The sequence below is a fragment of the Dipteris shenzhenensis genome, chromosome 10, assembly GCF_047967505.1.
Source record: "Dipteris shenzhenensis isolate YYH24624 ecotype China chromosome 10, Dip_SZ_1.0, whole genome shotgun sequence".
Classification (NCBI taxonomy): domain Eukaryota; kingdom Viridiplantae; phylum Streptophyta; class Polypodiopsida; order Gleicheniales; family Dipteridaceae; genus Dipteris; species Dipteris shenzhenensis.
In genome coordinates, this window is record NC_141605.1 from 21,243,748 (window position 1) to 21,268,348 (window position 24,601).

Sequence of the window (24,601 nt, forward strand, 5' to 3'; positions counted from 1 at the left end):
CAGTTGGAGTACCTCAGAAAGTGCATAGTGCCACGAACTTTGTGGTTCAGATGCGGGAGATGCAGCTAACATTTGCCAAGCTATGGATAGAGCTAAGGCGTATGCAGATGAAAACAGATCCGTTAGAGAATTTAAGAAAGGAGAAAAAGTTTTTCTCAGAGTTTCTTCGCACTCTAAGTCTTTGACTGCAGGAGAGTGTGCTAAGTTATCACCCTGATATTGTGGGCCGTGGTTAATTCTAAAAGAATAGGCAAGGTGGCCTATGAATTAGAATTACCACAGGGTTGTAAGGTGCACCCAGTGTTTCATAAAGACAATACATTCAATTTGGGGCATGACCTAGGGTAGAGTACCTCTTATTGACTCCATCATTGCAGCATCTCAATGGCAGGTTGCCTCGCATCACCAACGGGTGAAAGAGATAGTGATACCATCCTCGGATCTCTTAGTAAACTGGACAGGTACATAGGAAATGCTCCTCTATCTCTACTTCTTCCAGAGTGCATAGTCTGAAAATCCACTACTCTTTTAGTGTCCCTGTGCTCTCCCCGCCGTGATCCTCAATTGATGGGATGAGACCTGCATCTGTCCAATGGCAATCCTGAGGGCATATGAGACCTCGCCTTTCCTCTAGATACTGGGGTCTGATGATCACTCCATCCTCCGACACTCTCAAGAAGTGGTTGCGCTACAACCGGGTGTTGGTGGGGAACTCCTGGTCCCTCCCCCAAGTCCGTGACGTATAACGCTGGAGTAGGTCCAATTGTATAATATGGTTGATCTCATCTTGTGGGACCGAGGGATCAGGGTCATCCAAGCTGTACTGAAAGAGAGGGAGAGGTCCATCTGAATACTTGGTTGTCAAACCATCTAAAAATATTTGTATACCAGGGCATGCAAACCCCGCTCTCATCTAGTTGTATATATGACTCCAGTGCAATCCTTGATAGCCTCCCTCTCGGTAAGGCCTATATTTTGTGAAGATAAGTAACCGTTTAGAAAATGGCATCAATTTCGAGCAGTGTCATGGCAAACTCTACCTGTATGATCTTGTGGGGGACTGAAGACTTACTCCGAATCAATTCAGGATCCCATAGTCACCTGCCGCCTCTCGAAACGTCGCCACTTGGTTGCTGTTAAGTCACCCCCTCAGAAGTGTGCTGTGTACATGGCTGTTGGCCTCACTGATGTTTCAAATAGCCATCCCTTCGTTGGGTTTCCTGAAAATGTGCCTGAAAGCACTGTCGCTTTAGTCGAGCTACGGTCCCTGCCCTCATGTAAGTCGTGCTTTGGCTGTGTGGGTCATCGTGAAGGTTGGCTCTGGAAGTCGTGATCTCATCAATATGGAGGCCAAATAGTTTGTGTGAGAGGGGGCATCCCTGCACTTCTATCATGCTCTTGACCAATCTGACAGGCCTCTAGGGACACATGCTCTCCCTATGACGGACTTATAGACTCATTACCCCCCAAATCATGACTCCTGGAATCTGCATCTTCTCAAGTCGTCTAATCATGTGAGATTGTGGGACTATGTGAAAAGCCTTCCGAAAGTTTGCAAAGCAGGCCTAGATAGCATGAGAACGTGTAAGTGCTCCACTCGAGCCCACTCTATATCTGATAGATGTGGCCCCCAACTAGGGCTGTCATACATCCTCGCTGGATGGACCAAGGAGTCAAAAAGCAAGCCCTTGGTCTGCGGGTCCTAAAAATGTGTGTGTGTGTGTGTGTGTGTGTGAGAGAGAGAGAGAGAGAGAGAGAGAGAGAGAGAGAGTTTATTAAAGTCTTCGGAAGACTGATGGGTCTATGAGACTGTGAAAAACCTAGTACAAACGAGCTGTGGTGGTGGAGCTACTAAAACGAGCATCCACACCAAAGCAAATGCAAAAAATGCAGAATGTCAGTACTAAATCCTGAGTACAACATAGCCATGTCGGTAGTCGACTATCTCATCATCATCATCATCATCATCAACATCAGGACATCAAGGTGGACGAGGCAATGGGGGCATGAAATCGGCGATAGAGTGCTGTCGGCCACTCAAAGGTGCAGCCCTGGCATGTCTCCTGGTCATAGCTCTGCGTCTAACCAGGGCTACTGTGACCCCCGTCGAGCTGGACCCGACTCTAAATAGGGAGGGGATGTCCCCAAGTGTGATCTATGCGCCAACCCTCTGTCTGAGCTGTCGGGTCATAGCCTCCAAGTCACGGTCATGTCGAGGCCTCGTCCCGTGGGTGTCCATGTGATCTGGTTGGAAAAACTCCGTGATAGAGCTCTGAGAGGGATCAGCCAAGGAAAAAGTCTGCTCCTGTCTCCGTGCTCAAAGTATCCTCTCGTGATGTCTGAGTGCCTCATGAACGAAACCTGCCAAATATCGTTGGTCTGGGTAGGAGATGAATCGGGCCAAAATCCCATAGCTGTCTCTGAAGAGGCAATAGAAATGTCCGCGGATCTCATAGTAAACAGGACATCTGAAGATGAAGTGCTCCTCTGTCTCAACCTCCTGCATGTCACACAAAGTGCATATGCGCCTCTCCCTGTGTAGTCGCTCTGCTCTGTCACTTTCGATACGAAGTCTATGTGAAGAGACTCGGAACTGCCCAAGAGAGATCCTCAGTGAGGGGTAATTAAATCATAATGGTCCTGTAGTTCTCCGGGCTCATGGGATCCCCTACCTTGTGAATGGGTGAGATAGTGTTAATGGTCCAGTGTGCGTGGAAACCCCAAACAAACAGCTTCATTAAATAGCTTTGCTAAGATTGGGGCTAGGAGGTTAATCCCATATGCAATGAACTCAGTGCATAGTCCCTCATGATCCTTCACTTGGCCATTATGAAGTTTCATTACGGATTCCTTTACCCCCCCTCCTAGTGAAGAGGATGCAGGATTTGGGGCGTGGCATATGTGAGAGGTTAGGGACTGGCTGATTTGGGATATCATAGAGTGTGCGTGCATAATCAAACCACACCTGAGTGTCCTCCTCGTTCTGACGAACAAAGTCTAGTTTCTTTCTGCGTATCAGTCGATGGTACTCGTGTAGCGTCTCTGGTTGGCTTGGAAGACTGTTTTTGGTTTCAAAGCTGTGCTGACGGCATAAAGCCTTACACTCATCATCGTACCAGCTATTACAGAGTACGGTCACAGGAGGTGGTGGATAGGCGGAGCGGGTGGTGTGGGAAAAAGCCTCGTGTAGTGAGCAGGTGACTAGGGCAGCACGATCCTCTAATAGGGATATGAAGTCAATGTAGGCGAGAAGTATGTACAGATGGCCATAGTAAGTAGGTGAGTGGTCGCGATCGAAGCGTATATCATGGTAGGTGGAGTAAGAACTCAGCGAGGTGGAAAGTCTTATGCGACGGGGAGTGGAAATGCTAAAGAAAAGATAGGTATGATCAGCCATTGGAGGGAGAAGGAGAGAGATCCTTGTTGGATGGACCAAGGAGTCAAAAAGCAAGCCCTTGGTCCACGGGTCCAAAAAGAGAGAGAGAGAGAGAGAGAGAGAGAGAGACGTCCGTGGAAGGCCTCGTGGGCCTATGGGATAGAGTGCGAAGTACACCAAAAGGAAAAATCATACAAGCCTCAAAGGGCTGGAGAAAAGGGCGCGCTAGCCCCTTGCTGAAATAAAGAGCTCAATAGCTCAAGCAAAATCTAAGTACCAAACGTATGCTGAAAGCTGGAACTCAGACACCGAAACCCGGTACTGTGGTGGCTCGTCTATGAACGGTTAAAATGTCTTGGATCTGCATCTATTGGGTTGTCTCACACGTTGAGGGGGATGTGGTCTCCTCGATCTCTGAACCCGCTGAGCTATGTTCAGAGTGGCCCCTCATCTTAGGTGGTTGCCTCTGAGGAAAGCTGTGATAGGTTGGACCTCAATAGACTGTGCTCTAGTCGCTCTCCATGTCGCGGGTGGCCTCTGCATCCCTCTCTCAGTAATCTAAATTGCTTGCATATCAACTAGCTTTCCTCCACCCCACAATGTCCAGAAGCTTACTCAAAAGTGTATAAATCTGTGACATGCTGATGTGTTTGGTCAACCTCTGTGTCTTATGGTCTGGTCGCCACCTGCTGCTCTCTGATGTCTTGTAGCAGAATCTCCCTGTGTCGATGCATCTCGAGCAGATAGAGCCCAATGCAGACATGATCATGGAAGTGGATCAATCTTGATAGTGGGTTGAAGCCGTTCCCATCCTTATAGAGACTGTGGTATCGTCCCCTGATCTCATAGTAGGCTAGGTAGGCACATAGAAAATGCTCCTTTGTCTCAAGCAATCCCAATGTGCACAACATGTAGATCCGCTACTCTGTTGTATGCGTGCTGCTCTCCCTGTCTCAATCCTAAGCTAATGGGATGAAACCCGCATCTGTCCAATGGGAGTGCTCTAATGACCGAGATTAGAGAAACTCAAAAGGTGGACGAGTTCGTCCAGAGTCTTTGGCCTAAGGCTCATGTGTTGAAACCCGGGGAAAAGGGTGACTTGGCATCCAGAAAAGGCCAAACTTATGCAAGATATACCATAAGAGATGGTATGCTGAAAAGAAATGGCAAGGTAGTAGTATCTAATTAGAATGATCTTAGGCAGAAGTCATTCAACAATGCCATGATAGCCCAAGTGCGGGACATCCAGGAGTCGAGAAAACATATGATCTCGTGAAGCGAGATTTCTTTTGGCCTAAAATGAAAAAACATATTCATGAATATGTGACACATTGTTTTCGTATCAAGTAAGGAAGGCAAAGCGAGTGAAGCCACCCAGATTTTTACAGCCGTTGGAAATATTACTAGGTAGGTGGGAGAGTATTTTCATGGACTTCATTGCAGGTCTACCTACGACACAAGGTGGATATGATTCTATCCTTCTGGTAGTTGATCGTCTTACCAAGATGGCTCACTTCATTCCAACTAGAGAGTCTGTTAGTGCCCCACAAGTGGCAGATTTGTTTATTAAACATATATTTTGTCTGCATGGATTACCCAAATCCATAGTGTTAGATAGGGATGTTAAATTTACCAGTCATTTTTGGACTGCGGTGTTTGAGACCCTAAGGACTGAGTTGGGAATGAGTAGTGGGGATCATTCAGAAACGGATGGTTAGACGGAAAGAGTCAACCAAATTTTAGAGGATATGCTTAGAGCATATGTTTCATTGAGGTAACATACATGGGACAAGTGGTTGTGATTGTTAGAATTTGCCTACAATGATAGAAAACATTCCTTTATAGGATTCAGTCCGTTTGAGCTGAACTATGGTTATAGACCAGCAAATCCAACTACAGTTGGAGTACCTCAGAAAGTGCATAGTGCCGCGAACTTTATGGTTCAGATGCGGGAGATGCAGCTAACATCTGCCAAGCTATGGATAGAGCTAAGGCGTATGCAGATGAAAACAGATCCGTTAGAGAATTTAAGAAAGGAGAAAAAGTTTTTCTCAGAGTTTCTTCGCACTCTAAGTCTTTGACTGCAGGAGAGTGTGCTAAGTTATCACCCTGATATTGTGGGCCGTGGTTAATTCTAAAAGAATAGGCAAGGTGGCCTATAAATTAGAATTACCACAGGGTTGTAAGGTGCACCCAGTGTTTCATAAAGACAATACATTCAATTTTGGGGGATGACCTAGGGTAGAGTACCTCTTATTGACTCCAAATACATTCAGTTTAGAGGGACAACTCATGGCTGAGAACCTTTATTTGACTCAACACAAACACACATAGCATAGGGGCCTAGAAAGCCCAACCCTGGTCAAATGGATCCTTGTCGTCAAGAGAGAGGTCATGAACCTCTACTGTAGCAGCATGTATCTCCTCCGGGGGCTCTTCAGGTTCAGCTTCATCTTCAGCCAGAAGATTGGCATGATGCTTCTCTTGTTCCTGTGCAAAGCAATGGGCTTCAATGTGTCCTTTCCTCTTGCAAAATTGGCAAATAATGTTCTTGTTGGTCTTCCATTTGCTTGTGGAAGCAAATGCATGATCAATAGGAGAGGCAAGAGCGGCTTCCATATTGCGACGATCCTTCTCAATGAGAAGGGCCACCATATCATCAATTCATCTTCATGTTCTTATAAAGTTTGAGTCCCATCTCACATCCAATGTGGGCACTAGGAGGTGAAATGGCCCATTTTCATCCTATCCACCTCGTTACATATGTGAAGGTGTAAAATATGAAATGGGTCAATAAGATATGCATGTCCACGTGTTGGATTGGAGTCAAACTTTCCACAGGTCTTAAACCATATGGTCTCCATATTCTTGCAAAGTTTGAGTCCCATCTAACATCAAATGTGGGAACTGGGAGGTAAAACCGCCCATTTTCATCGTATGCACCTCATTACATATGTGAAGGTAGTGGCGAGACGAAGGATCTTGAGCGTGTGCTCGAAGCGAGAAATGCCATGCATACTCTTCATAAGGATAGCCATCTTATCTTCATGATCAGGGACACTTTTCAAACGTGAGAGTTGTTGAACAACAGATTGAAACCGGGCTAGATGATCACTCAACTCATCACTCTCTTCCATTTTCAGATCAGAAAATTTGAGCTTCAAAAAGACTTTAGAGTTGGTGATTTTATTACCAAAGAAGGTCTTGAGGCGACTCCAAATCTGCTTAGCTATTGACTTGAAATCCACATGATGGATGAGAGAGTCAGCTAAGCAAAGACCGATGAGGGCAATAGCCTTAGCACTCTGCTGCTTCCAAATCTTTTGATGTTGTTGAGCAAGTAACTCAACCTGGTCATCCTCTATAACATCCCAAACTCCTTCACGCATAAGTAGCAATTGCATCTTGGTTTGCCACGTGGGAAAGCCTTCCCCCTAGCAACTTGTGAATGACCTCGGAGGCTCCAAAGTGTAAACCTTGATCAATACGCAGCAAGATTACACCTCGAAATAAAGTAGGAAAGCTCCAAAAATACTTCGAAGTGCAACAACAGCCTTCAAATAACCAAGTTGGCTGGAATATGGTCCAAACAGCAACAAAGATACTCTGAAATAGTGAGGTGGCTGCAGCAGATGCTCCAAAATGCAGTGAAACTCCCACGTGTGAAAGCGGCTGCAACAAATGGGCGATAACAGCTCCGAACCAGCTTGTGAAGGCTGTATAAAGCCAAAAAAACAGCAGCAGATGGTCTCCAAGGAGTCGCCAATGGAGAAGGAGCCCAAGAGAATGGATATCTGGCGAGGGAATGGTTTCAAAATGCCTCGGGTACCTGCAACTAGGGCTGGAGCCTTGGGATGTGAGCGGACCAACAAGCAGGGGGGCTGCCAAGAGCCTAGTTACAGCTCCAAGAGGGCTTAGATGAAGGCGGATTATGAAGACAGCAAGGAATGAAGAGGCAGCTGGCTATGGAGGAGGTAAAAACAGAAGCTAATGGCTGCAAGAGGAGGCAGAATAGAGGCGGAAATGAGGCGGCTGCAAGAAGGAGGAAGCTGAGCAGAGTTAGGGGTAGGTTAGGGCAAGGAGATGATGTGGCAGGGCGCCTAGGGCAGGATTGGCCTGCTCTGATACCATGTTAGAAACATGGTGGAGAGAGAAGTAGAAGTAGAAGTAGAACTTATTATCGTCCTCGGGGGGCCAAAAATGACCCATGGGACCTAATCCTCAGTACAAAAAAATCTCCGATGATGTGGAGGGGTCAAGAGTTTTCAAGTTCTTGACGGGACAAAAAAAGACGAGTGACAAAAGACCCCAACGCTGCCGGAGAGGCAGTGGAGAGAACTGATGAAAGCTGTGTGGTGTCTACCAGTATTTGCTGGTAATCATCCCTGATATGTGCATATCTGCGGCAATATAGGGCTACATGTGCCTCTGTCTCGACTGTCTATGAATCACAGAGAGAGAGAGAGAGAGAGAGAGAGAGAGAGAGAAGGTTAGGGCATGAGGAAATGATGCACAAATGAAGACATAATGAAAGGCTCTCATTCATTCATCAAGTATGACAAGACAAGTGAAGTGCAAGCCTTATATAGGCTATTCACTCACACACTAGTACCTAGTGCATATGGGATAAGTCCCGTGATGAGACGTGGCACTCACACAGGACTCACACACATAGACTAGTACTAGATCACCTAGTACTTCAACTAACACATCAACATCACCACACTCTTTGGCTATGATATCTCCAACAGAAAGTAGATTCCTTGAGGTATACAATAACTTTAATTTTGCATGTTATAGTGATTGTTTGGTTCCAGATTTAATATTTCCTTCAAATGAAAGGCTCTTCTTTTGTGATGGCTCCAGTTTTGTAAAAGTCTTTTATGTACACATTGAAGGGTGATGCAACACATATCTACTTTTTTCAAATGATATATGTAAGTGGGTGTGGATGCATACTTAAGTTTTGCTATCGTTGGCTGTTTTGTCTTAGTTTAGACAACTTAGATCTTAGGAGCTTTCACGCACAGGTGTCTTGTGAATGCATTTGTTATGAGATTTGAACATTTAATGATTTTTTCTGAAATGTTGCGGTCATGCAAGTTTATGAGTTTGACTCGAGTAATATCACTTCTGCTTGATTGATTTAGTCCATATAGTGCCATGGAATTTACTTGTCTCAAACTTTTGCCAAGATTATTATATGTATATACATTTCAGGTCACTCGGCTTGGTGGAGGTGGGTCTGATTTTACAGCATTTCTTGAGCATGCTGGGATTCCTAGTGCAGACATTTATTTTGGCAAAGGTTAGGCCATGTAGTATCAACGTTTTCCATGTCAGTTTTGTTACAAGGTGCTATAGATTTTGAATGGAGTTATTTTATAGTCTTTATCCCTTTCTTCTTACAGATTATCCTGTTTACCATTCTTTATATGATAACTTTCGTTGGATGGAAAAGTTTGGTGATCCCACATTTCAGCGTCATACCGCAGGTAAGCACTTTGAAAAGTTGTTGCAAAACGTATATTATGCACATAGGTTTGAATTGAACTGTTTTAACGTGGCATTTGGAGAATTTATATTTTGACAAAATCCTTTTTCGAAAGGGTTATTTCTTTTGGTATCTTGCAACATTTCCATTTTAAGCACACAAGTATCGTTGCAGGTGATACAAAAACCACAAATGTCATGGAAATTAAAGGCATAATGTATGTGTAAGAACACGATATTATTGCAAACTCATGCTCAAAGTTTTTCCATGTTTTGATGCCTTTATGTTTTGAACAAAGATGGTGAGATGACAAGCTCTTGGAGTAAGTGTAGGTGTTTTATCCCGCAGCGCTGCCCCCCCCCCCCCCCCCCCCCCCCCCCCCCTCTTCTCATCTCAGACTACGGCCTCCTCGGTGTAGCCCCAGTCCTCCACCCACTTGCAGGATACGGCTTTATCACAAAAGGCCTCTTCAAGTGACTCATCTCAGCTTCTAGGCCCAAGGCCTCACCTTGGGAAGTCCTTGCCTAGGGACTTTTGGAGGATCGGCCCCTGGAACTACCTGGAGATACCCGATGCCTAACCCTTGCTCTGGAGATGACGATTATGATTTTGCAGCCCTACAAAGGGGGCTCGATTGGAGTGGTCCATTCCCGCACTCGTCCCTTTTGGGGGTTCAACTTTGCCTCCACGCGAAAGGAAAGGTGGACCCCTTTCCTGCTCGATCGAATGATGCAGAATCATATTCTCAGCATGATGGAGGTGTGAATGGACCCGCAAGGAGTGGATATCTAACTCAACCATGGTAACTCGGCGCTTTCAGCTAGGTTTTCCCCCCTAAGAGACCCAGCATAGGTCATGCCACGGGCGTCATTCGCTTGGGGCCAGAGATTCATTACTTACAAGCCACACATTGGTCTCTATACCAGTGTGCGGTGTCCTTCATGATTCAGTGGGACCTCAAGATTCTCATGGAATCAGTTATGCCCTTGATATGGACTCCGGAGACGCACAGATGCGAATTACTCCCCATTTAAAGCCCCCTCGAAGGCTTAGAAATTAGATTCAGCAATGTAGCTCCTTCTCACAAGAGACCTCTGTTTCCTCAAGATCCTTCTCCATGAGCTGGACACTAGTAATTCGGAACGTGCATGGACTCCATGACCACACACACCAGCAACCACAGTACCTGATTCTTCGCTAGGAGCTTCAGAGGGCATTGGTTGGGAGATCGGTTGATTTCCTTTTGATTTAGGAGCATATGTTTTCAGCACCTTACATTTGCAAACGCCACCATCTTTTGCTAGGGAGAAGCGCATAATTCTAGTCTTCGGCAATAGGCAAGAGCAGGGGAGTTTGCATGTCGGCTTCTCAAGATCCTTCTCCATGAGCTGGACACTTGTAAGTTGGAACGTGCATGGACTCCATGACCACACACGGCAGCAACCACAGTACCTGATTCTTCGCCAGGAGCTTCAGAGGGCATTGGTTGGGAGATCGGTTGATTTCGTTTTGATTTAGGAGCACATGTTTTCAGCACCTTACATTTGCAGACGCCACCATCTTTTGCTAGGGAGAGGTGCATAATTCTGGTCTTCGGCAATAGGCAAGAGCAGGGGAGTTTGCATGTCGGCTTCTCAGGCAGTGTCCGCGGATGCATTTGGCCTAGAACAGTTGATCACAGGTAGGGAAGTGTGGATGGGAATCATGGCTGGGGACTCCAGGATAGGCATCCTGAACATCAACAACGTCTCGCTTTTTGGAGATAGCTGATGGAGTGTCTTCCCGATGTAGATTTCTGGATTGTTGGAGTGTCTTCAATAATTTGGAGCATGGGGAGGACAAGCAGGAGTAGTTTATCTTTACGATATGCGGCAGAGATCCCTGGAGAGAGGCAGAGTTTAATAGGCTTCCAGGAAGCCTAAGTTTAATTTCGACCAACGCATGCACGATGGACTCCAAAAGATCCCTTTCAGAGCTCATGCTCTAGATCCGTGGGGATGCAACTTGGACAGCATTATGCACTCGGATCCCTAGGAGATCGTCGAGATGACCACGGAGTCTTACCACAGACTATTCTATTCGGAGGAGTTGTCCCTTCTGGGTGATCGCTATTAGGGAGACCATTTGACATTCCATTTGTGGTGTCGCAGAGCATGAGCAGGCAGTTAAAGAGGCCTTTTACAGACCAGGAGCTCTCAGAGGTTTTGCAGGCACTTCCATTGCAGAAGTGCCGAAGAGAAGATGGCTCGGATTCACGGCCAGACAGTGACCAAGATCGAGGCACATGAGGTAGTTCCTCCCAGGTGGGCGTGTCATGCACCTTGGCCAGAGGATAGTGTGTGGGAGATAGTTGCTAGCATCACCGCATGGCACATCTCGGTTGCCCAGTGCAATTGGGTGATGGGAGGCCAGCCAATCACTCTGGCGGCCACTTTAGTCACCAACTAGCAAGATATCATCTACACTCCGAGAGCTATATGGGAGCTTTGGACTCTTGGGTCTAGAGTGATCGCCGAAAGGCGGCAGCACTTTTGCAAGGCATGGCCAAGGCATGGCCTACAGGCTTCTTCTATGTTTTCACTGAGAGAGGTATTCGTTGGTTGTATAGCCTGCCACTGTGGTTGTTAGCCCTTGTTCCGGAGACTCCCTAAGCAATAAGCTGGGAACTCAGGAAATAGGTTGGTCCTATTTGGGCGGCAATTAGTTGCCCCTTTTTCTTTTTCCCATGATCAGCACCTTCATGGTTTTTTGCTGATGTGTATGGTGGATATTTTCAAGCATTAATAGTTGTTATTTTTTTTGGAAAAAAAATGTGTAGGCGTTTTATTATAATATTCAAGCATTCTAGGTTTTCATGTAGATTTTGATCCAAGGAGCCTAAAAGAGCTTTTGCATGCTATCAAAATGTTCTCCAATGTAGAAAAGATTAAGGATGCTACAATGTGCATGATACATGGAAAATCTAGTAACTTTTGTAAACATGAGTTGCTTGTATGTAGTAAACTCATAACATAAATACTGGTTTGTTAGGAAGAGGGGAAGGTGGAATGAAAGTTGAAGAATGAATCTAGAGTTGAATTTTATGAATAGATGAAGTGCCTTTTTGAGGGGTGTGAACCAACTTCCAAGAGAGCAAGTGTTAGTAGTGCGTACGTTTTTGTACGCCTCCCTTCTGCCTAGCATACACATAAGCAATCATGATATTTACGTCTCAATATTAGTCTTGGCGCCAATCATATTGCAATCATGCAACCTTGTAAATTGTGCTGCAGATCTTGAATCCAAGAGATTACATCAAATAGAAGTAATGCATTGATGATGGGATTTTAATATTAGAATCTGTATAGTAAAAGACTAATAAAAAATTGCAGATTAGGAATCCAATTATTGAATTCTTATCGTAATGACGGTTACTTGATCTCACTCAGTCACATGTGTAGGCAGTAGTGCAGTAGTTCGACCATTGTCCATAAATTGGTCTCATGTTTGGTGACCTAGATTTTCTTCAACTCACGGCCCACGGGTCCTTCATTCTCACACTTTGCCAGAGCAGAGGTTAAACCATTTCTTTTAAAAATAACAAAATGTTGGGAGGACTCCCACAATAATTGGGATAATGTTAGAAAACAGGGATGAAGGTTGCTTGCTGTATGAGGCACATGCGTTGGATTCACCATTTACCGATCAAGAGTTGAAAGTGACATTGTCTAGGTTGGGACGCTCCGAATCCCTGGGCTGGGATGGCGTCACTGTTGAGTTTTTTGTTAAACTTTAGGATGAGTTGAGCCTTGTTCTGCTGTACATGATTGATGATGCTTGGCTCTTTGGTAGTATGCCTTCATTGTGGAGCAAGGGATTGCTGCGTTTAATTCCCACAAGCCACTCTGCAAATATTTGTTAGACTCCAATTGCGCTAATGCCCATGCTGTATACACTGATTTCTAAAATGTCGAAATTGCGCTTATCGCATCTCTTTTCATATTTATTTTATTTTTGGACATGCTTTCGTTACATAATATGGCTATCATTCATGTCATGATCCTTAGCTTGTGCCATTGTTAATGGTGCAAGTATTGACCTCATTGAGTTTGTTTTTGCTCAAAGGACATGCATCCAAGTTTTGCATTTGTAGATAGAGAAACCTTTGCCTTTCCACCTCACTAGTTTTATAGGACTTTTCAAGTTTTAAGACTTGGGTAATTGATGTGCCATGGCATTTGTACAGTCCTCTTGTGAAAGAAAGAAATCAATGGCATACTAAGTATGTTGGACTTTCCTAAAGCATGCGTTCTTCTCCATCACATGGGGTATGTTGGGCTTTCCCAAAGGATGCGTTCGTCTCCACCACTGCATGATTGCATTGCAATGTAGCTAGATCATGTTATTGTGAGAAGTGCAGCAGATCTGAACAGAGATGGAGAGAGCAAACCACACACAAACAGAACTGGAAAGGAGAGAAAAAGACGAGAGATTGCAAGGGATCTCAGGGCAAACACTGCACAAAAGGTGCTCCAAGGGATGATGAACAAGTTTGGGGAAAGGGCCTATATATAGGCAGCCATTCCGCCCCTAGTCGGCTGGTACATGTGGCTGATCAGTAGGCCTTGGGTGGGCTGACACACCACCTCCTAGGGCCGACCCCTTTTGCTGCTATGCAGCCCTACAAGGGCCTAGCTCTAGAGCCGACTGGGCTGCTCCCAATGGCCGATCCTCTCCTTCCCTATAAGAGGTCTGCTGCACAACCTATAGGGGCTGACCACCATGCCCTACACTGCCCGACCAGCAGGCCTAAGTGGCTGACCCACAAGTCTGCAACAACTCCTGGATCAAGGTCGTGCCTGAAAGCCTGCCTTAATCGAAGACTCTTTCGCCACTGCACTTGTTCGGCAGGTCCCGCTGCCACATACAAGCAAGCAATCCTCCATTTGGAACCAAAAAGCCTACTAGCGGTGCATCTCACCTCGTGCTACTAGAAGGCTGGAGCAATCGACGTGACAACCGCATAACCTTCCTTCTCCTCACTGGTCTCCTCTCACTGATCCTCTGAAGACACTGTCACCAATCAACGTGACGACCGCATAACCTTCCTTCTCCTCACTGGTCTCCTCACTGATCCTCTGAAGACACTGCCGCCAATAATGACCTTTTTGGTAACAACGGTTACAAGTACGTGAGGCCTTAAATGCTTCCCATTTTTTAGCTGTCAACTTCTTCTTACCCTTCTGCTCAGCTGACAAAGCCTCTGAGTGAATCTCATTAGTGCGATCGACAAATGTATCCTCCCAGCTGAGCACCATTGGAACCAATTCCTGCCCCCAAGTCAATATATTCACATCCCTCCATTGGTTATTAAGGACGAATAGAATGCAACGTATTGAGAAGATAGCTTGGACAGCAATGTGATGGCCATGTCCTTGGATGATATCTGCTTCCCTACCTGGGGAATCTCTTGCTGAAGTTCTTGTGACTTGTTGATGTGCTCCCACATCGATGAAGACTTCATGGGATCCAAACGATCTCATCTAGACTTCCAAAGAGACCCTCTTCATGGGAGAGGTTCGATTGTACAAGGACGCTAATTGCTCCTAGATACTTTTGGCCACCATCATATGCTTCACGTGATTAATCACCTGAGGAGTACAGTGTAGGAATATGAATGAGCTTACCCTCACATTGACACAGTCCCACAATTGAGACATGGTCTTGACCTCCTCCTGTTGCAGGATCCCTAGGTTTGACACAAGGGGTCAGGCCTATCAGCTCCTACCAATATGAAGTCTGCTAAATCATACGATTGTAGCACGGATTCCATCATGGCCGGCCCAACATCGTGATTGAGGCCATCCAATTGACGTTCGATTGGGAAGGTGGGAAAAACCAGAATTTTTGCCTTGCTCTCCACCATCTCAGCCACGGTAGACATGTCGGAGTGACGAGAGAATTGAACTAGAAGAGAAAGTGGATGGGAAAGAAGGTAGACAAGGGGATGGACAGAGAAAGGAGAGGAGAGAGCTGAAGAAGATGATGAAGAGGCTTGGGGCCTAAGTACCTCCACACCTTCGCTGTCCCGACCCTCAGGATCATAAGGGAATTTTAATAGAGAAGTCTGGTTTCTTCAAAAGCCATCCTATTATGTTACTCACGATTTCCAAAGATTCATGTAAAGATTTGTGTATAAAATAGGCATTGCTATAATACTTTGCATATTTCTAAGTGAAACTATGTTTTGTTCCAATCTATTTTTGCCATATTTTTACATAGTTGGAAGCTTTTTTTTAACTTCGTTCGGATGCTCGGAAGATTTCGCTCGATAAATGCTCGTCCCCTGGGGGGGCAGGCACCCCACAACAAGGCCCTCACTCATGACCTAACCTATCCATGTGACATTAGGAGATGCTGACCTCCAATAGTTATCAGATCCACATGTTAGCACCTCCTCCCTATTTGGATGGACATCACTGCTCTGTGTGTCTACTTAGGTACTTGCTAAAGCAATATTAGTATCCTTCAACAAAGAAACTGGCCATGTATGCTAGGTTTACATGATAACAACGCCACAATTTGCTGGATGCCTATCTCCCATGACTCCAAAGTGGTATGCTGCAAGTAAGTTTCTATAATGTCTCCCAGTAAAAGGAGAATGTTTTGGGCCTTTATAACTCCTGTGGGTCTGTGAGAGAGAGAGATAGATATATTATCATCTTCGGAAGACCTTGCGGGCCTATGAGACAAAGTACAATCCAAGGGTACCTCATACAAACCACTGTGGGTTGAGGCAAAGGGCTCGGCAGGGCCCTTGCTGTGTGCTATGCTAAAAAGTTAGAAAACTCCAAACTCCAAACTAGTACTCAAAATACATAGCCAGGTGCCATGGTGGCTCTGCTGTGAGCTGCGAAGATATCTCATATCTTTGTCTGTTGAATCGTGTGTCACTATGGCAGGGGGCATGGTCTCGGTGATCTCTGTGGGTGGCCCATATCAAAAGTGATGCCTCGGCTCGGACGATCCCCTCTGAGTAGAGCTGGGATGGGCTGAACCTCCATTGTGGGTGCTTTGGTCAACCTTTGCATTGTGTGTGGTCTCTATGTCCTTGGCTCCACTGCTCCGTGCCGTCTCTTCCCGCTGATCCATGCTGTCCTCATGTTGGCTATCTCCTCTACTTCACCATGTCCCAAGGCTGTGCACGATCAGCTTCTGTCTCTTGTTGCATTGTCACCTCATGCTGTCTGATCTGCTGCAATAAAGTCTCTCTCTGTTGCCGCATCTCCATCAAATAGAGTCATGAGAGAGAGAATGAGAGAGAGATTAAATCTTGTGTTTATTTTCTTACAGCTTCAACGATCTGGGGTCTTACTGGTCTGCGTTTAGCTGATGATCTGATTGTTCCCTTTGACTACACTACATATGCAAAGGAGTTAGAGGTAATCGGGATACCTTTACAGAAACACTATATGGAATTCTAAGATTTAAGACATATACTACTATATGAAGCTTGGTGCGTGTTTTACGGTTTTGTTTCTGACAAGCTCATGATGTGTTTCAGGTTTATACAAGGGCAGTCCAACAGAAACTAGCCGATCATGGTTCTGTTAATGTGACTGTTGCACCTCTTTGGTCTGCTATTAAGTCTTTCAGTGATGCAGTGACTCGATCAGTTCAAGAAGCTGGGGTAGTTTCTCATTTACCTGAGTCCTTTGTGAGAAAAATAACAGTCTATATTTCATTTCCCTCTTTGGAATATAAATCCAATTTGTTTCCTAGTTTACATGAATTTACTTCTCAATTATTGAAGGATGTGTGCTCACAATAGACGAATAAAAATTTCGACTTGGACTTCTGTTGTTAGTGGCTGGATAAAAAGCATTCCTTAGATAGTCTCTGAAAACGTTTAGTGAGCCTTAAATAGCTAAGTCCAGATAATAGTAAATCCCATTGATTGGATTTAAGAAACTCCATTAGATGGCCTTTTACAAATGATGAAAGGATGCTTTGATTTCTTGACAAATTGAGCATCATGGGGTTCTGGTGTGGGGCTGACTACTTTATACTGTCCAGATTTTTTCAAGTCTAAAACTGGATATGGAGAAATCAGTTCAACTGGTTACAAGAGCTCGCATCTTGAATGATCGTCTGTGTCTGTCAGAGAGAGCTTTTTTGGACAACGATGGTTTGAAAGGCAGGACTTGGCACAAACATTTAGTGAGTCATCTCTAGAAGCCCCGTAGTTGAAGTGCTGGAATTGAGAATTTGTGAGTACATCATTTTTTCCCTGTTAGCTTGATGTTCATGCAATCTAAATGTGACGTTGCAGGTGTATGGCCCTTCAAAGAACAATGAGTATGGTAGCTCTTTTTTTCCTGGAGTGAATGATGCAATATCAACTGCCATTGACAGCAATGGCCCAGAAAAGTGGACAGCTGTCCAGCATGAGATCTGGAGGGTATCCCGTGTGATTGATAGAGCAGCTCTTGTAATTGGTGGACAGCTCACATGATTATGGATCACGTGTGATTGATCTATCTGCTCTTACAAGAATGTGGACACTCAGAGCTGGCATCTGTTTTACAAAGGCTGCTCAGCTTTAGTGCCTGATTTCCTGATAAAAACAGAAAGTAGAAAGATGAACATTTGGGGATGGATAAGTGACTCAAAAGCTGAGGTCTGGGTATATGAATTCCATATTTGATGGAAGATTGAAGACAATCTTGACCATGACTCGCCAACAATTGGAATTTTACATGTGTAGGGATCTCTAAGGTCTGTTTACTGATGAGCAAGAGCAGCTGAGAATGGGAGTTGTTGGAGTTACTGGGCTTGTAATTTTAAGCATCACTGCTGAGGTACTTGTGGTACAGTCAGAGAACTGACTTTACAAAGTTTACAGGAATGTATATTATAGCAATATGATCTTGCAGCCAAAGATTTTTCCAGGCTGTCATAAGTTATACCTCGTAAGGCGCGGAAGGAGATTACATGGCCAAGAAATATTTCCTGCATTATGTGAACAAGTGGAGATGCATGTGTGGAAGAGGTGCTGCAATGAAGAGGTTTGCATGTTTACCTTTCCATAGTTTTTGATCGAATGCGCAAAGTTCTGGGTCTTCTTTGGGCTCATCCTCTGTAATTTTTATGGACTGGAAGGCAGAAAGGGGTTGGAGCTTAAATCTAGAAAGGAGATTGTCATCTGTTCAGATATGTGATGGCACCGTGTCTTTCATCCTATTATGTGGACATTTTTTCACTTGATAATGGAGTCTGATGCTTTGAAAGCATCTTTGTTAGTTTGGATGACGGGTATAGTCTTTTTGTGTCAAGATGACATCCCCAACCCTACACCTACATGCAGAACTGCACACTTCATTCAAGATAAATAATCTTGAAACTTCGGCTTTTAACAGTATTCAAATCTGGGGTCTTACAATGTATGAACAACTTATTGTTGTTGCTGTATCAATGGAGTCTTGCACTGAAATTTGTGCACGTGCACGACTCACACATTCAAATATGTAGGAATGTATGGTCTACTATATTCACATCTTGCAAGGTTATGATATAGTCCAATTTTGGAGGGGATAAGTAGAATCCTTGTTTTTGAGACAAGCAATCAAATTCCACCCCTTTTAGGGTTTGAAATTTAATTACATGACAATCAATGATAGCCTTGATGATGAAAGGCCCAAGTTTCATGTACTTGAACTTTCTTTGCGCTTTGTGTGCATTATATAGTAGCACCAAGTATTGCCATTCCTTGAAGGCCTTATGCATTGACTTCGTGTCAAACCTCTGTTTTGGCTTTTTTAAACTCATTGCATGAACTCTTAGTAGATGTGATTGCTAGTTGTTCTTGTATTGCTATTTGGAGGCTTACAAGAGTGGATTCAGTTGGCGAGACTACACTGGTTTTAATGATGCTCACTATTGAATGCCTAGTAAGCCCACAATGTTGCATGCCATTTATGTTCCCAATTGTTCGTGCTCTATCCAATGGTCTCTTGTGATGATTTGCTTGCTCTTTATTTTGATAATTCATTTCATAATATTAGATTAGACTTTCTATGAACCAACATCTGATCTTGGCCATCTCTGTAACCCATTGTACATGAGAATCTCATGGGTGGTGAATAATCTTCTATATATCTCCCACATTGTGTGATAGTGGAATCGGCATGTACATTCTTAGATCTACACTTGAATCTCCTCGTGTAGGTGGAATCATAATGGCATCCGCTTGGGAATCTAGGATTGTTGTTGCATGTCTGCGGTCTATCTCAGCCATAGCACTTGACAAGAGAAGAAATCTTAAAGGTGGGACAAAATCAAGAGCTCTAAATAGAAATTCAAGAAGAAAACAAAATGGTGAGTTTAAAGTAATCCTATATCTTTCATGACTTGGAACATATAAGGACTCACTGATCTAGACAAATCTAATGAGTTGGCTTATTGGCTAGATTTTCTCCCACTTTCCTTGCTCTCCAAGAAGTCAAGGTATGTGGAGGAACCCTTGAGAACAAAATGTGGACAAAAGAAGATGTTTATATTCTTTAGATCATCATGAAGGTAGAGGTGTCACATCAATAGGGGTTCTTATCTCATACATCTCTAGAAGCATAAGCTATACTCTAGGAAAATGGGCAGCCTTGGAAGTCAACATCAAGTAAATACATTTTATTCTACTCTGTCGCATTGTGATGGGTTACTTTGACATGATTGAAAACAAGAAAGACAGGTGGTTAGAAAAGGGCATAGTAACTAGATGCTTAGAAATGCAAGCCTGAGATGACCATAAGGAGAACCTAGCACAGGGTGCAAAAAAGAGGCAAATGCCCATGCATGATGACACAACATTGTTTGATTTGAAAGCAGAGCTTGAGAAGCCGACTGCAATACACCAACAGAACCTGTCAATAGAATTGGATGTAAAGCACACCACATTCATGGATGCCACATATGAGGACAAAGAAAACGTAGCAACCTTGAGCCATGCCTTAGCCCCCGGTGCAGATATTGCTTTGTAGAAGAACAGACAACATTTGAGGTGGAACCAAAATTGAACGAAACCAAGCGGACCAATTGCTGCTAAGAGAGTAGTCATAGATCTGAACTCCATCCACACAATCAAAGTTTAGCTGATGGATTACTTCCAGTGAAGGGTTCGAGTACTCCACTTTTTGCAAAAAGGTTTTACCACCAGGTATGCCAGGTGTTGGGGGGTGACTCCTCTACCCACGTGGACATCAACCAAGGAGGGTTAGTAGACCTCTAGTTAAGGAGGGTTACAATAGCAAATAGTGGATACTTTTGTAACTGTAGGGACAATTATCCACCACATCATTTTTGGGACAATGTCTGTTTTTTCTGATTGTTATCCGCGGAATACCATCGGATATTGTTATAAGTAGGTCATCACCTCTTGCATGGTGGTTGTTGTTGCTATCTACTGTAATACAAACTATATGCAATATTTATACTCTACAAATGATTGTCTCAACTATTTGTATGCTTTGAACTGTCTCTTTCTTTTTTAGACGTTAGTCAGATGGTATTCCCATTGCTAGGAGTGGATATGTGTAGGTGTTTTTCAGTCTTTTGGAGACACCATCAACAACCGTCCAAATAAGCAACTACAAAAATTAAAAACTAAAGATATGTCTCTAAATTCATTCTTAATCTTGACATGACTTCATTAAATACATGTTACCAGTTGCTTTTTCTCCTTACCCATTAAGAAGATTGCCCATTCCTTAAGAAAAACCTTATGAGGTCCTTTTGAGACCAAAACTGCCCTAATATATAAGCTAGATTACACTTGTTTAGCTAAGCACTGGCTTATATCAGCATTGAGACCAAAACTCTCTTAATATATTAGCTAGATTGCACCTGTTTAGCTAAGCATTGGTTTATTGGGTTAGTGCATTTATTTGGTGCAAAAACCATTCACAGTAAGTGAATTTTGTAGCTTTTGCATTGTTGCTAAGTGTGAAGAATACAAGCTTGCACGAAGCAATTACTCATTATGAAGTTTCTTGGTGAACTTGTTGGCTACCAAAGGTTTATGGGGACTCGTAATTAGGGGTGGCCCCACCCATAGCTACTGCTCCCTTAAAAATCCAAGGTGTAATGGGCTTGGATGTACATTTGCAACAAATATAGCTGCTATAGTTGAATAGAGAAGATTGTATTACTATGATACCCAAGCTCTTGTTATCTTTATTTTCAAATCAAGAGGTTTAGTATCACTCACACTATTTCTTATAGGGCTTCTTTGTGTGCCTACCATGCCTTGTAAAAACGATGATTTCAAAGACATCATAATCAGTTGCCAGCATCCTACCTGAGCTTCAATATTCCTCTCACTTTGTCTATGAGGGGAGTGCAAAGCCTCTATAGTTGTGTGTTGTATGGAGGAGAAGACAAGGAAAGGTCTTAAATCTGTTCTCATAGTAGTGATTAAGAACTTATAGTCTGTGAGCGAAGGTAAGGCAAGTCTAGAGATGATGCCCATTTAATAATACTTCTAGATAGCCATCTAACAAGTAAAAGGATGATATAAGAAAAGCAAAGAAGAATGGAATATGCCATTATACTAAGAAGCCAAGCCATCATGTCCAATGAATACAAGAAGAAATTAGACAGTGAGAAGAATAAGGTAGTTGGAATGCATATCTTAGTTTCCAATGCTTCAAATGTTGACAAAGATAATGTTTCAACAAATCTATGTGGCTGAAGAGTGGTCTTTTCTTGTGTGAAAGATTTGGTCCCAATCTAGAGGACAATTCACTTCACAGTCAAATTGGTATTTCAGCAATGGTGCATCAAGGCACATAGCTTCCAAAAACCTCTTGCATTGTTAGAGATAGGGAACATGACTACCAAATAGTCATTCAAATTCTCTAAATCATGATTTATATCAATTGGACACGTGATATTACCATACAAGATGCATAAAAGTAGCTTTTTTGAATGGGAAGTTCCATGAGGAAGTCTATGTAAGTTTGCTCATTGGATCTGTGATGCTTAGATAGAAAAGTAAATTGTGTAAGCTACATAAACCATTCTATGATCTCAAAGAAGCTCCATGGGTTTGATATGAAAAAATACACACTTGTTTGACCAATAAGTTTTCAACAACACTCCTCTTGACAATTCGTATATGTTCAGAAAGACGGAGTGTATTTGTTGTTGGTATCATCCTTTATATAGATAGCATGCTACTGTTATGGATAAATTTGTCTAAGGAAAAAGGCATTAATATGTGTGTGTGTTTGTATGTGTGGCAATAGTATAATAAAATATGGTGTGCATAGGGCCCAGGGTTGAGGTGGCAGGGCATGACCATGTGCCACCCTTCCATGTAAGAGGACCCATAATGTGTGATCCATGGTAGTAATATTATAAAATGTAAGGTAGCATGGCTCCTCCATGTGCCACCCCTACACCTAGGCTGCATTTAGTGAGATATGGCTCAAAGTCCATGGGAGAAGTAATATAAAATAGGTGGAGAGGGATATTATATTGGGTTATTCCCTCCATATAGGATAGGCCCATGTGGGGGAGGTATAGATAGTCCAAGGATGCAAGTTAAATATAGGATGAGGTGGCAAGATTCCTTGTGCCAACCCTCCACTTGTCCTCCTAGATGTTTGAATGTATTATAAAATTGGGAAGAGACCAAGGGAGTATCATAGACTTGGGATATGGGAGTTGATATATGTGGAAAAATGTGGCCAAGCATTATCGCACACAATTGAGAGTGTGTAACTGCCTAGCCCACATGGGAGACTCTTTCACACACACCATGCATGTGGGAGGATGCATTTATTGGGAGAGACCCTCTCTCTTGGCTATAAAAGGAGGGGGCTATTCCTTGATGAGACACGCTTATTCTTGTAAAGCCACCTAGCTAGTACTTTGATTTCTCCCTTCCCTTCCTTTCAAAATAAAGCATGGTCCTCTTCCCTTGATGTCTCCATCTTTACATTCCTCCTCCCATCATGTACATGCTTCTCTTCCCCCTCTCCCTTTCCCCTTGTGTCATAGTCTCCCTCTTCATTCCCTCCCCTTCTAATTCCTTTTCCCCTCCCATGATAATGTTTCGCCCTCACGTTCTCCTTTCCTCTATGGCCCTCGAGCGTCGCCATGCTTAGCCTCTAGCCTCTAGTCCTGATTTCTTTTCTGGCTAATAGAAATGGTGTGGCTGCTGGGATCAAAATCTCCACGGCTAGTGGTATAAAATCTGTTACTCCTACGACTGGGTGCGGTACTGCGACCTCTTTCGTGCGCAGTTCTCTTCTTTTGCGCCTCCAAATTGTGTGCCTTCCCTGTCTCTACGGCTGTAAAACCGCCCTGCTTCTGCGCTTCCAGTCGGCCTGCTTTTTGCTTGCGGTTCCCATGTGTATTCTGGCTGGCGAATCTTCTGCTCGTACCGATCGCAGTTGTAGAACTGCAACATCTATGCTCCCGTGCGTGCATCCACTGTGTACACCCGTGTGCATCGCGGACAGATCGTGACGTTTTTCTGGGCTCCTGCGTCTTTTGGTCGTGGACTGTTTTTCTGAGTTTCTGCAAAACTGTAACAGATCCCGTGCCCCCCTCTTTTCTCTTCTCTTTCTCTTTCTCTTCTCCTTCTCCTCTCCTCTCCTCTCTTTTTATTAAAGAGTGGGATTTGAACCCAAGACCTCCCCCTTCACAAAAGGGAGACTTACCATTGGGCCAGCAGATAAGAAGTGATGAAACTGTAATGATTTTTGCTTATATATTGAAATCTCGGAAACTATAACTCTCTAACCATAGGGAGTTTTCACATGCTGTAAAAAGCAAAAGTACTTCACTTTATGAGCTCTACTCATATCTCCTACTAGATCGCAGATTCTGAACCTTTTCAAGTTCACTTCACGGACGCACACCACACGAAGAGGGTGGATATTTATGTCACTTCTCGACAAGTTCAAGGATTTGGTGCCTGTCCTCCGTGCCTTACGGCTACCAATGTGTGAAGCTCACTTCATCGGGTGGTGAGGATTATTGTTATAGCAAGTCTGCATCTGCAAGTACATGCAACCAAGCTGAGTACTCGGCACTCATTTTTGGGCTACAAAAGGCACAAGAGCATCGCATCAAGCAACTTGAGATGCAAGGAGATTCTCAACTAGTGTGTGAACAAGTTAGTGGAAGGTGGAAGGTGCGGAGCAAAGGCTTGGTTCCACGACATCAACAAGCATTGGAACTATGCCAACAATTTGAAGAGGTAAAAATTGAGCATATCTCTCGAGCTAATAATATAGTTGCCGATTTCTTAGCACGTGAAGCTTGTACTTCAATCACGTATGACGCGAGTGGAAGCACCACCCCAACAAAGCTACAAGCCACGAAGGAGGGTGATCATTTGTAAGGAATGCGAAGGTTGTGGTCATCATGAAACTAAGTGTTGGGCATACTTGATACGAGTTTACCGACTTCGAAAGATCATCAGAAAGGTCCTCAAAGAGACATTGCTCAAAAGAAGGATGCCAGACCGCACACCCCTTGAAGAAATAGCATGGCGACTACAAGAACTGAAAGAAGCTGAAGGTGATATGCAAGCTCTCCAAATGTTGACATTTGTCATGGCATTCTTGTTTGCCTTGATGAACAACCTCATGCACACCGCGTCTCTAACCCTCGCTTGTAAAGATGGCTATGATATCATGAGGGTTGGTCCTTTTAAGATTGTCTATGAGCTATTCTATGTTCAA

At 43.9% G+C, this 24,601-nt stretch overlaps 1 protein-coding gene across 1 annotated transcript in view; it reads left to right on the forward strand.

Moving 5' to 3' along the window:
• LOC147897547 (putative glutamate carboxypeptidase LAMP1) overlaps positions 1–18,527 on the forward strand; it is a 40,378-nt gene extending 21,851 nt beyond the window's left edge. The window contains exons 7-12 of the mRNA XM_087380210.1: positions 8,597–8,684; positions 8,788–8,871; positions 16,203–16,291; positions 16,414–16,539; positions 16,926–17,069; positions 17,182–18,527. Coding sequence (XP_087236336.1) covers positions 8,597–8,684; positions 8,788–8,871; positions 16,203–16,291; positions 16,414–16,539; positions 16,926–17,069; positions 17,182–17,364 — 714 coding nt within the window. The 3' untranslated portion in view covers positions 17,365–18,527. The remainder of the gene's footprint in view (positions 1–8,596; positions 8,685–8,787; positions 8,872–16,202; positions 16,292–16,413; positions 16,540–16,925; positions 17,070–17,181) is intronic.
• The last annotated feature ends 6,074 nt before the right edge of the window (positions 18,528–24,601 follow it).